The sequence below is a fragment of the Dendrobates tinctorius genome, unplaced genomic scaffold (assembly GCF_039654945.1).
Source record: "Dendrobates tinctorius isolate UK_male_01 unplaced genomic scaffold, ASM3965494v1 ptg000079l, whole genome shotgun sequence".
Lineage (NCBI taxonomy): Eukaryota > Metazoa > Chordata > Amphibia > Anura > Dendrobatidae > Dendrobates > Dendrobates tinctorius.
Window position 1 is genome coordinate 17,941,922 of NW_027361747.1, and position 12,896 is coordinate 17,954,817.

The window sequence follows — 12,896 nt, forward strand, 5'->3', positions numbered from 1 at the left end:
CCACCTGCATTAGAGGTAGAATCCTTGTGTGACTGCACAGGTTGCACCGATGTTATGCCCACCCCTGCAGCTTTGCCTCTGCAGTATCAGAGGAGTGCAGTGGCATTGTAGCCAGCTTGATCAGTAGCTAACAATGCACTTCAAAAATGCAGCCAACTCCAGAGCAGCGCTTACAAGCTCTATTTGAACTTTTATTGCATTCTAAAAGTTGTCTAGGAGTTCTAGCGAGGATGGTTAGTGACACAGGCGACGAGCAGCAAACAATTAAATAAAAAAAACTTAGTTCCTGAAAACGCGGAGGATTTTTAATGACAAGTAGATTGCAAAGTTGCTTGTTTTACAAGCATTTTGCAATTTTACCATGCTAGATGATTAGCATAACTCACTTCAAAGCTGAATTTTCAGAGGCCAATCTAAATTTTACATGTGCCTTTATAACATAATGCATTATAAAAAAAAAAATTTTGGAGTAAAGGTTAAAAAAAGTCATTTTAATTTTATTTTGTTTTTATAATTGTTTGCCAATCATTTTACTGTGTTTCACCCTACAGAATGCAAATGATCATGAACTAAATTGACCTTCGACATTTCTGTAATGAGCTGAGGGTGAGTGCTCTGCCAGGAGGCGGCAGGTGTGTTTCTCCAAATCCCAATTATCTAAATTGTCTCTTCAGAGAGGAAGAGGACTAGAACTCTAGTGCCACCTATTGGAGGTAGCAATCCTAAAAGTCAATGTTGACCCTTTAACGAGCCTAGTTACATGACTTAGGATAAAAGCCAAGCCAGAATCTCCATTTGCAGACACTGTGTTTCGGGGTAGTGCCCCTCATCAGTGCAAAGTGGGAGATCTGGTTTGGCTGTGAGAGAGGCGTCTGACCGATATCCAAGAAGTATCATTTCTCCTTGCGGAGAATGACATGCTAAGCATGTCGAGGTGAGGAGACTTAAAGCCGCAATGCTCCTCTGGGAAATATGCTAATTATGCAAATTGTCTCAAAATGGATACATGAAATGATAATGGGCATCCTCATGACTCAGTCTACATTGCACAAGGTTACTGTAGTCATATGAAACACCAGCAGCAGTAACAGAGGCAATCACTGGTGTAACATTGGGCCATCGATATAACTTGGTTTTCCCCATAGATTTATTACCTGCACAGTCCAAATCGCAATGAGTCCTCCTGTCACTTAATGAGAAGGTTGATGGTCCTGCAGTCTGCAAAACATTAAAGTGGGAGTAAATGAAGGTCATTCATCATGGGAGAAATCGGCTGCTGAAGGCTGTTGTAACCAGCGTCATGACTATGATACGTAGGCTGCAAAAGATGCCCTGCCATATAGACTTCATTTCGTGCAGTAATTGTCACATTTATTGGGACTACCATAATTGTCTAACAGGCGGCACCTTAATTGCAGCATAAGATGGTTCTACCAGTAGTGAGACGATCATTCTAACGCACCCGTATGACAATTGCTATCCCATGATTCTTCTTTTTGGTTATTGATGACAAATAAATTATTATAATATACATATTGCGCTCATTTTTCTTAATTTGCACTTGTTTAACCCCTTAAGGACTTACCCATTTTGGGACTACATGACAAATAAAAAATTTTTTTTGTTGATGTAGGCTTGTGTTTTTTAAGGATGAGTTGTATTTTGTTACTGGCAGAATTTTCGGGTACAGATAACCTACAGCCTAACTTTTAACAAATCTTTATGTGGAGAAACAGAAAAAAATATCGGGCAGTTCTGTTGTCGTTTTTTTTGTGTTACTCGGGCTGCACAAATAATATGTTACCTTTGTTCTGTTAATGAGTGCAATTATGGCAGTAGTAAATTTATAAAGTTTAAGCTTTACAACTTTTTTTTTACAATAGGCACAGAATAATATTCGTTTTTGTGTTGCCATTTTCTGAGATATGGACGTTTTACAATTTGCTAATAATGGAGTCGTGCGAGAACTTATTTTTTTGTGTGACAAGATAGTAGTTATTTGTGATTCTATTTTTTGATAAATATTACTTTTTGATTACTTTTTGTTAAAAGTTTTTGATGGTGGAATGCACAAAAGAAACAACAACTTTGGATTCTGGATTTTCTTTCTGCATGTCGATATAATAAGGACAATAACCAATTTACGGTAGTTTTTCATGCTTTACTTATCTCACTCAATATATATAAATTTCTTAAATAAATCAGTTTAAGGGGTTTCATGTTCCAAGGCCCATAACTTTTATCTTTGTTTTTCAGTAGACAGAGTTGTGTAATGGCTAATTTCTTGCAGGATAATGTTATACATTTTTGTTACACATCGTAATAATCATTATTACGACATGCATCCAACAGAATAACATCGTTTTATAGCACAGGTCAATACAGTTGCAGTGTTATCCAATTTATGTTATTTTTTAAAATTTACTACTTTTGCAGAAGAAAATAAGTTTTCAACAAATAAAGCAGGTGAAATAAGTATTGAACACGTCACCAATTTTCTAAATAAATAGATTTCTAAAGGTTCTATTAACATTAAATTTTCATCAGGCCTCTTTAACAACCCATTCAAAGCACACAGGCAAAGAAATCAAACTATAGATGTCCATTAATTAAGTTATGTGTAATAATGAGACACAGGGAAAATAAATGAACACATGAAGAAAGATAGGTGCATAAAGCCACAGAAAAATAATGACACCAGCTGAAATCGATCAGTAATTTGAAAGCAATCCTGCCACTTAGTGAAAAATATTACCAGCTTGTTCAACTGGTGGCCTATAAAAAGATGTCTTATTACAACACAAGAAATATCTCATGACAGGCAAAATCAGGGAACTGTCTCAAGACCTTCGCAACCTTATTGTAGCAAAACATATTGATGGCATTAAGTACAAAAATTGTATTTAATACTTTGTGCAAATACCATTATTAATAATGACATCTTCAAGACACCTCCTGTATGGAGCTACTAGTGGCATGCATTGCCCTGGTGTGATTTTGGCTCTTTTCTCCACACAAACACTCTTAAAACTCTAAAGGTTCCGTGGGCTCCTTCCATGAACTCTGAGCTTTAATTCCTTCCATAAGGTGATTGGCTAGGCCATTCTAGCAGCTTTATTTTCTTTCTATAAAACCAGTTGAGAGTTTCCTTGACTGTGTGTTTGGAATAATTGTCTTGCTGAAATGCTCCCTCATTTCATCTTCATTATTCTGGTAGATGGCAGAAGATTTTTAGCAAGAATGTCTCGGTGCATTTGTCCATTCATCCTTCCTTCAATCATATGAAGTTTGCCATTGCCATATGGTGAAAAACAGCCCCATATCATGATGTTCCCACCTCCAAACTTGACTGTTGGTGTGTCGTTTTTTGGGTAATATGCAGTGTCTTTTGACCTCTGAACATATTGTGTATTATGGCATCCAAAGGGTTTAATTTTAGCCTCATCTAACCACATTATATCCTACCAGTATTTCACAGGCTTGTCTAAATGTTGTTGAACAAATGTTAAACTTGAACATGCATTTTGTTCAACAATGGAGTCTTGTGTGGTGAGCGTGCAAAGAGACCACGTTGGTTGAGAGCATCACTTATAGTTTTCTTTGAAACAATTGTACCTGCTGATTCCAGATCCTTCTGTAACTCTCCACGGGTGGTCCTTGGCTCTTAGACAACGCTTCTGATAATTCTTTTCACTCCTCTATCTGAAATCTTGCGGGAAGCACCTGGCCGTGGCTGGTTTATGGTAAAGTTATATTTTTTCCACTTACAGATTATGGAGCAAACAGTGCTTGCTGGAACCTTAAGTAACATAGTTTCATAGCATTTAAGGTTGAAGGGAGACTTTAAGTCCATCTAGTTCAACCCATATCCTAACCTAACATGTTGATCCAGAGAAAGGCAAAAAAAAACCCATGCAGCAAACACTAAGCTCCACATTGGGGTAAAAAAATCCCTTCTGACTCCACATACGGCAATCAGACTAGTTCCCTGGATCAACGCACTATCATGGAGTCTAGTATACTGTATATACCCTGTAACATTATACTTTCCAAGAAAGGCATCCAGTCCCTTCTTAAATTTTAGTAGGGAATCACTCATTACAACATCATATGGCAGAGAGTTTCATAGTCTCACTGCTCTTACAGTAAAGAATCTGCATCTGTGAGTATGCTTAAACCTTCTTTCCTCCAGATGTAGAGGATGCCCCCTTGTCCCCGTCACAGGTCTAAGAGTAAAAAGAGCATTAGAAAGGTCTCTGTACTGTCCCCTCATATTTATGCATTTTAATAAGATTACCCCTAAGCTTCTGTTTTTCTAAACTAAATAACCCCAAGTGTAATAACCTGTCTTGGTATTGCAGACGCCCCAAGTGCTCTAATAACCTTGGTCGCTCTTCTATGCCACCACTCCAGTTCAGCTATGTCTTTCTTATACACCGGAGACCAGAACTGTACACAGTATTCTAAGTGTGGTTGCACTATTGACTTTTATAGAGGTAAAATTATGTTCTCCTCATGAGCATGTATGCCTATTTTAATGCATCCCATTATTTTATTTGCCTTTGCAGCACTTGCCTGACACTGGTCACTAAATGTGAGTTTGTCATCCACCCATACACCCATGTCTTTTTCAGTGACAGTTTTGCCCAGTGTTTTACAATTAAGCACATAATTATACATTTTATTTTTTCTGCCCAAGTGCATGACCTTACATTTATCCCCATTAAAGCTCATTTGCCATTTATCAGCCCAAGCTTCTAGTTTACATAAATCATCCTGTAATATTAAATTGTCCTCCTCTGTATTGATTACCCTGCAGAGTTTAGTGTCATCTGCAAATATTGAAATTCTACTCTGTATGCCCCCTAAGGTCATTAATAAGTAGTTTAGAAATTCTCCTGTAACCAATGTCATGAGAATGCTTTGCAACAATAAGGTTGCAAAGGTCTTGAGATAGCTCACTGGTTTTACCCATCATGATATGTTAATTGTGTAGCACCTTGGTAATGAGACACCTTTTAATAGACCATCAGTTGAACCAGCTGATATTATTTTCCACTAAGTGACAGGATTGCATTCTAATTACTGATAGAGTTCAGCTGTTGTCATGACTTTCCATGGCTTTTTGCCCTTCTCTTTCAGTTTATTTCTGCTTTTTAAATCCCTTTTATTTGTATTTGCTTTGTACATACTGTTATTGTCTCATATTGTAAAACCTTTTTATCTTCTGTAAACACTGCCCATCTTTTGGGAGTAAACTATAAAATTATTAGTTCCGTCTCCTTGGTCTATGACGATTTCACGTGCCTGAAGATAATTACACTACTAATTTGGGTTGGCTTCGGAACCCCTGTATTAATTTAAAATATTAATATAGAAATCGGAAGCTGGTGGTAGCGAAGTGTGCTCTGGGCTTCTGGGCACTGCTGACAGTGACAGAAGGGGTTTTATAAGCTGATTTGTCTGGCTGCAGCCAGGACTAGTTATAATTCCCTCGCTGCAGCGGCCTAATAGCCAGTGCACAACAAGTAGCCCGTCTGCGACTAATTATCCTAGGTGTAGTTCCATGACTGACCTGAGGGTAACGGGGGTGCTGGAGAGCTGCAAGTTCCAAAGCGGAACTGGGAAGTGGGATATACATAAATCCCAGCAGCTTGTAACATATTGTGGCAGTGGTGGGATAACTAAAATAAACCCCCCTGCAGTAAAGTGTTAGGGCAAGACTAGCTTGCTGTTTTTCATCACATTGTGGCAGCAGTGGGATAACTAAGATAAGCCCCCCTGCACATGTGATAGCCGTGTGCGGCTAAATATAACGCACAGCCGTCCGTGACACTCACCATTTGGGATAAGTAGTAACATAGTGTTATAGTGACATATAGTATATGTTGTTATGATACCACATAACTGATTTGGATTGTGATGAGAATGTTTTAAATTTTTTTAACACTTAAAACATTTAAGCTTTTTTTTACAATGTTTATTAGTCTGTCAATGGAACATGAAATCTTATGATCACATTAGTAATACACGGTAAAACTTTAGTAGTGCTGTGTATTATACTATCCTGTCTGTGCTTGACCGACAGGTAGCTTATCAGGCACTATATCCCAAGGGATATAACAGGCTGTGGTGAATGGCAGGTCTCCGATTGCCATATCAACCCATCGGTACCGCACCCCATGATTGTGCTGCAGGGGTGCCAATAAGCCAAGAGTAGGAGTACTTTTCCACTGTCAAAATCCTTATGTGTTACTGTTATTATTAACAGAGTATGCGGGGTTAAACTGCTAGGATCGTCAAGACTTACATTTTTAATATTTGAAAAAAGAATTTTTAACCAAAACAAGATTCCGTGTATTACCTGAGGCCGAGGTTTTATTTCCATATTAAAAGAAGGGGTTCTGAAGGAAGCTGAATAGGATGTTCTTGGTAAAATAGATCCTGGTTAAAAATATTAAAGAATACGTAACACAACATTTTTTACTAATGAGACATATCATGTCAAACAGGATTGGACAGTCCATTTGAAATGTATTTAAACATAATAAATTTCATCGTAGGGATTTTTCAATTCAGGACCAGAAAATATAAATGGCAGAATGACCACGTATGCCTGTAATATCATACTCTTGGGGCAATACATTATTTATATTTAAAGAGGGCCTATCAGTTCTCCTAATATGTGTGTTTTAGTATCATTGCTCAACAGAAGTGTTACATGCAATGATAAGCCAAATGTATCAAACAGGGATGGACATATCGTTGGTGCAACCTGTGCAGCCGCAAAAGGGACTCAATAGATAAAGGGCCCATTTTGACTTTCTAAACAGGTGAAATTGTGCGTTATGTTAAGTTATTGGGCTGCAAAGCGCCCGTATATTGTTCTTGTTCACGGACCCTCATTTGTCTGTGTCCTTCAGTGGTATCAAACATCGGGTAAGGCCAGGGTCACACAACAGTAGATTGTCAGCTATGCTAGTGACACTCTGATCATACTCTGATCAGTTTCATCTAAGTGTCAGCTTAGTGTGATCCAATTCTCTCAGATGAGAGAACCTGTGCACACCGTGAGGAGACGGTAGAGAACTATTCTCCATCTTCTTCATCCTGTGAGTCCGCGGAAATCAGACTGCATACAGACGTCATCCGAGTGTAGTCCAATGATTTCCACGCACCCATGGACTTGAATGGGTGAGTCAAATTGCAGCATGTGATAAAAAATCAGTCATTCCTAGCCCGATGGGGCGAGCATACCCCAACACTGATAAACTTGGTGCAAATAGCAGCACAGCAACAAGCAGAACTGATCTGAAAAATTCCTCGCACAATTTATCCGCTCTATGTCTGACCTTTAGGGCTGAATTCCCTTCTTGTGTCATGTCCATCAGATAGGAAAACTTACTTTTAAAAGGATTCGCAGAACATTCTCTTTTCTCTAGTAAAAAAGGTACAGAAGGAAGGCGATGTGACACCGAGCTGTAGTTTGATGCCGTATGAATAGTTGCAGGCCTATCCTGAGTGAGATGCACCACAATCTGACATTTACCCTGAAAAAAAGGCATAAATCCTGCTAAACATTCACACATTTCAGTAGGACATCCTTGATCCCATAAATAAATGATAAGAGACAGATAATATACTGTATATGTACAAATGTGACACATATGACAGACTGTGAGAGCAATACATTGTTTGAAATTGATTTATTTGTACTTACAGATTTCACTAAAACCAAAGATGAGGATTTGGTGCTATCCACGATAACTGTTGTTCCAGCCCTATAATGAAAGTGCATTGTGTTAAGAAAAGGGAAAAGGACAAGGTACAGAGCAAGGCTTAGTTCCCACGGTGAGTATTTAGTGCGAAATTGTTGTTGCAGATTTTCGTCACCATTTTTTAACCTATTTCCGTAAATAATTAGCATTGTTTTCATGTGTTATCACATTTTTTACGGCAATTTTTGAGTCTTTTGGGTATGTCATGTTTTAAATAAGGTTGCTTTGTTTGTAATATTTCCTGGTATTTGGATTTCACAACACGTTATTGGTACAGTCTTGAGCGGATTATATGTGGTTTTAGTGCGTTACCTGTGGATATTCTACTTTTAGTGCAATTCTATATGAAAAATCCGTATATAAAACTCAGCGTACACACAAGAAAATTGATATGCTACAGATTTCAAAAAGCCACTGCATGTCCGGTTATGCTGCATAAAATAAAAGCACATTGAGCATCAGATTTCTATAAATCCCATCCACTTTGTTGAAAGGGTGAGATGCTGCGGGTTTTGTTTTGCCCAGCGGAAATATACAGCGACAAAAACTCAGCATGGAAACTTTACTTAAAACAGAATTGTCAAATTGTAAAAATTATAACATTTATTCATAAATATTACATTTAGCACATGCAATGAAAGATTCCATCTTGCTTTGAGTTAGCGCTCTGCACTCCCATTCCACTGATGAAGATTGCAGTCGCAGATTCCTGTGATGTCTTTGTTCCAGCCCCAGTGTCTCCTGTGATGTATACGCTCCAGATCCAGTGTATTCTATGTGATGTACATGCTCCAGCCCCACTGTTTCCTATGTGATGTATATGCTCCAGCCCCAGTGTCTCCCATATGATATATATATATGCACCAGCTTCAGGATATCCGATGTGATGTATAGTCTCCTGCCCCAGTATATACTATGTGATTTATGTGCACCAGCCCCAATGTCTACATTGTCTACATGGTAATGTATATGCACCTATCCAAGTGTCTCCTATTTGATGTACATGCACCAGCCCCGATGTCTCCTATATGATGTATTCAACCGTCTTGGTGCATCTTATGTGATGTATACAGCTATTTCAGTCTCCTGTGTGGTGTATAAACAGCAGTCTCAGTGTCTCCTTTGTGTTGTACACAGCAGTCTCTGTATATCCTATGTCATGTATACAGCATTCTCTGTGTATCCTATGTGATGTATACATCAGTATTAGTGATGAGTGAGTATACTTGTTGCTCGCGTTTTCCCGAGCATGCTCGGGTGATCTCCGAGTATTTTGGCGTGCTCGGAGATTTAGTGTTTGTTGACGCAGCTGCATGATTTGCAGCTGCTAGCCAGCTTGAATACATGTGTGGAATTCCTAACAAACAGGCAATCCCCACATGTATTCAGACTGTCTAGCAGCCGTAAATCATGCAGCTGCGTTGACAAACACTAAATCTCCGAGTACGCCAAAATATTCGGAGATCACCCAAGCATGCTCGGGAAAACCAGAGCAATGAGGATAGTCGCTCATCACTAATCAGTATCAAGGTCTCCTATGTGATGGATATACAGCAGTCCCAGTGTATTCTATGTAATATGTATACAGCAATCTCAATTTTGCCTACATCATGTTTATACAGTAGTCTTGATATCTCCTATGGGATGCATACAGCAATCTTGGCATATCCTATTTGATGTATACAGCAATCTCGGTGTATCCTATGTGATTATACAACAGACCTCCCATTGCATGAGTTGTATAAATATAACATGAGCAGTGATTAATTTTACACTCTTAAGATATGTGCAATGTAATATTCATTTGTGTTCAAAATAATGTACTGTTACGAGTTCGCTAAAAAAAATTATCGCAAAAAGTTGACTGGACTCCAGCATGATGCAAACCTGGAAATGAAGCTACGAGTAACATCATCATGCCTATCACTTAACTTCACAGTCAAACCATAGAGAAGCAGTTCCAGCTGTCACATAGGGGTGAGTTAATTAAATATTTTACCCAATACAGCAGAATAAATTTCAAGTTGATAATTTTTTACAGCTCGCGATTGATGATATAATATTCCAAATGGCCCCTGGCAGAAAAAAAGGTTCCCACCTTTGCTTTAGTGACTGGACTGTATCAATTGAATGGCACAAAATTATTATGGTGCCCAATTTCAAAAATTGCTTCAAATCTTTCTCAGGTAATTAAGCTTGACATTCATTGTGGGAAAAATGTTCGAGGGGCTTGTAAGGGATTGTTTACAGGAGGATATGATGGAAAATAACATACGTGATCCCCAGCACGGATTTACTACAGACAAAAGTTGTCAAACTAACCAGACACATTTCTATAAAGAAGAGAGCAGAAACCTTGACAGTATACTAGCTATAGATATATTATTTTTTAACTTTGCTTAAGCATTTGACACTGTCCCACACAAATGCCTAATGGGTAAATTAAGATCTGTAAGGTTTGTAATTATGTAAAAAAAAAAATAAAAAAAAAAAAATGGCCCAACCCAGACAGTCATGATGGATGACTGGTAGTTTGAATTCTATCTGGTTACAAGTAGTTTACCCCAGAGGTTCATTGCTTAGTCCACACTTATTCAACTTATTTATTAAAGGTATAGAAAATAGTATTAAAATTGTTGTTTCTATTTTTGCAGATCACACCAAACTATGCAGTGGAGCGCAGTCCATGGAAGATGTTCATAAGTTTCCAGCTGAGTTGGACCAACTGAGAGGGTTCAATGTGGAGAAAAGTAAATGTGGCATCCCTGAGGGTTCAGTCGCCACAGAGGTACTGCACCTCAGCCAGAGGTGTGGTATCCCACTTCCAAAGTAAGGTGGAGGCAACTGACTGCACTCTAACACCTGCAACCAACACAGACCTATTAGTGGCAGGGCACCCTGGATGGACCCTGAGGGAGGTTGATCTCTTCCCCGCCAGGCAGGAAAAGGTGTTGGGAGGTGAGTGGAACTAGTAGGTTGCGAGCGGGAAAATAGAAGGGAAGGAGAGAAGTCTTCTCATAGGGGAAGAGGTGGAAGGACGTAGATAGAGCAGCTCCCAGTTGGGAGGAGCTGCTGGAAGGAGTAGAGATTGAAGGAGGCTCCCTATAGAGGGAAGGGATCCCAGAGGCATGGGATAGGCAAGAGCCACCCGTGGAGCTTGTTCCACACTGACAGCCGTCAGGTGGAGGGATCAGGTCGCAGAAGGGTCTCGGCCCCTAGCCTAGTGGAGGGGACAACAGGACCCAGCTAGAAAGCCGACAGCTGTGGCAACTTTAGGAGCCACAGCCACTAACCACAGTTATCTTTGCCAGAAAAGCAGCCATTAAGGAGCAAGGAAACGGACTGAGCATGTTATCCGATAGGGTCCGTGGCTGCTGGCCTGGGACACTGACTATGAGGTGTTGCGTAGGGGTAGGCGAGAAAGCAACACAGTGAGACAGCCAGGAAAGGCATACACTGAAGGAAGTTCCAGAAAGGTGTGCTTCATCTGCCTGGGAGTTGACTGAGCCCCTCACCTGGAGGACAAGGCACCAAGCGGGTATAAGTGTATTCCAGAACTGTGAGTAAAGCTTTGGAACTGCACCCAGCTGTGTAATCTGAATTCTTTCCTCAACACTCATTCCACTCTGCTATATCCATCATCCTTAAATATCACATCTTTAATTACAACTACTGCCCTGGGACCACAGCTCTGCCTGTGGAGAGCTATTCCAACTATGCTGCATCACATCATCAGTCCCAGAGGATCTGCACTGCAGCGCTGGTCACCTCTGACCAGAAATCACAGGTGGCGTCACGAACACTTTACTATAAACTCTTTATTTTTCATCCCTTGTAAATATTCCCTTTTATTGGATGCCCAAGGCAACAGACCAGGTCACCACCGCTGTGACACTGCCCCTTTAAGAAGAGGCCCAGTACAGAGTAACTGCCCTGGTGGGTGCTCCAGCTTGGCGTCACGAACAGGATGTCGAACCTCAGTATCACTGGGTCCTGTGTGCCAAAGACTGTACTGAATTGTGAGATTGCACTCCATAAAGATACACTCATGCTCACTAATGGTGATGGGCAAACCCTTGGATGTTCGGGTTCAGCAGAACAGTTAAAAAAAGTTTGGTTTCAGTACCCGAACCCGGACCTCATTCACTTGAATGGGGGACCCGAACATTCAGGGCATGCCACGCTGCCATATGACAGCATGGCAAACACTGCCTCTGATCAGCGGTAAAGTTATTACCGCCGGTCAGAGATCCACAGTTCCCACGCTGTCAAGTGACAGCTTGAGCTCGCAGCTATAGACGTAGATAAAAAGTTCACCTCCGGTCACTGGTATCAGATGATGGGTCTGCTACTCCCATCAGCCTTCGCCTGCTGCTGCTAATGACAGCAAGACCAGATGGCAGCTGATGGGAGTATTCATCAGCCGGTGCCAGTGTGCTGCGGGCTGCAATTCTTTGCTGTCAGTTTTAGCAAGGTTGGTTATCAAGAATAGAGGGATCCCAAAGCAGTTTTTTTTAAATTATTTAAATAATTAAATAATTCACTGTGAGAAAAAGTTTCTTGCCGTGAACTCACCCTTGCACCGTAAACCTTTTTCTCATTGAACTAGCGAGGATCCCACCAAGGTCACAGCAGTTCAGGGGCTCGGCTGGTAATGCAGCATCAGTGACCTGCGGGAAACTCAATGCTGCTGAGGCTGAGCTCGCAGCAGCTCATTCCTCAGTGGCTCTCACCTGGACGGTCGCATTTTGGCATCGTCCAGGTTGAAAACTGTTTATGATGGATTACAGCGTGGAACAGAACGAAGGACCGGTGAGGGATATGGTTGCTTTTTATTTTTGTTTTTTTTTACAGGAGACGTTGGCTTCACTGGAATTGGCCTGTAGGTGAGTATAACAGTGTTTTTTATTTTTAAATAAAAAGGTGAAAGTGTGGGGTTATTTTTTTCAATTAAAGGACTTTATTCTTGCTGTGTGTTTATTTACAATACAACTGTAAGATTAGTAATGGAGAGGCGTCTTATAAACGTAGCTCCAATACTAAGCTGTGGGCTTGATGTCACCGGACAATACAAAGGTGACATCAACCCCACAAATATGAACTTCGCTAGATGGAGTA

General features: G+C 40.2%; 1 protein-coding gene across 4 annotated transcripts in view; it reads right to left on the reverse strand.

The window, feature by feature from the left end:
- LOC141096839 (uncharacterized) overlaps positions 1 to 12,896 on the reverse strand; it is a 281,517-nt gene that overhangs the window by 76,736 nt on the left and 191,885 nt on the right. For all 4 annotated transcript variants that reach the window (XM_073583673.1, XM_073583671.1, XM_073583672.1 and 1 more), the window contains 4 exons: positions 7,721 to 7,781; positions 7,406 to 7,550; positions 6,365 to 6,444; positions 1,155 to 1,218 (listed from right to left, as the gene is read on the reverse strand). In XM_073583673.1, coding sequence (XP_073439774.1) covers positions 1,155 to 1,218; positions 6,365 to 6,444; positions 7,406 to 7,550; positions 7,721 to 7,781 — 350 coding nt within the window. The remainder of the gene's footprint in view (positions 1 to 1,154; positions 1,219 to 6,364; positions 6,445 to 7,405; positions 7,551 to 7,720; positions 7,782 to 12,896) is intronic.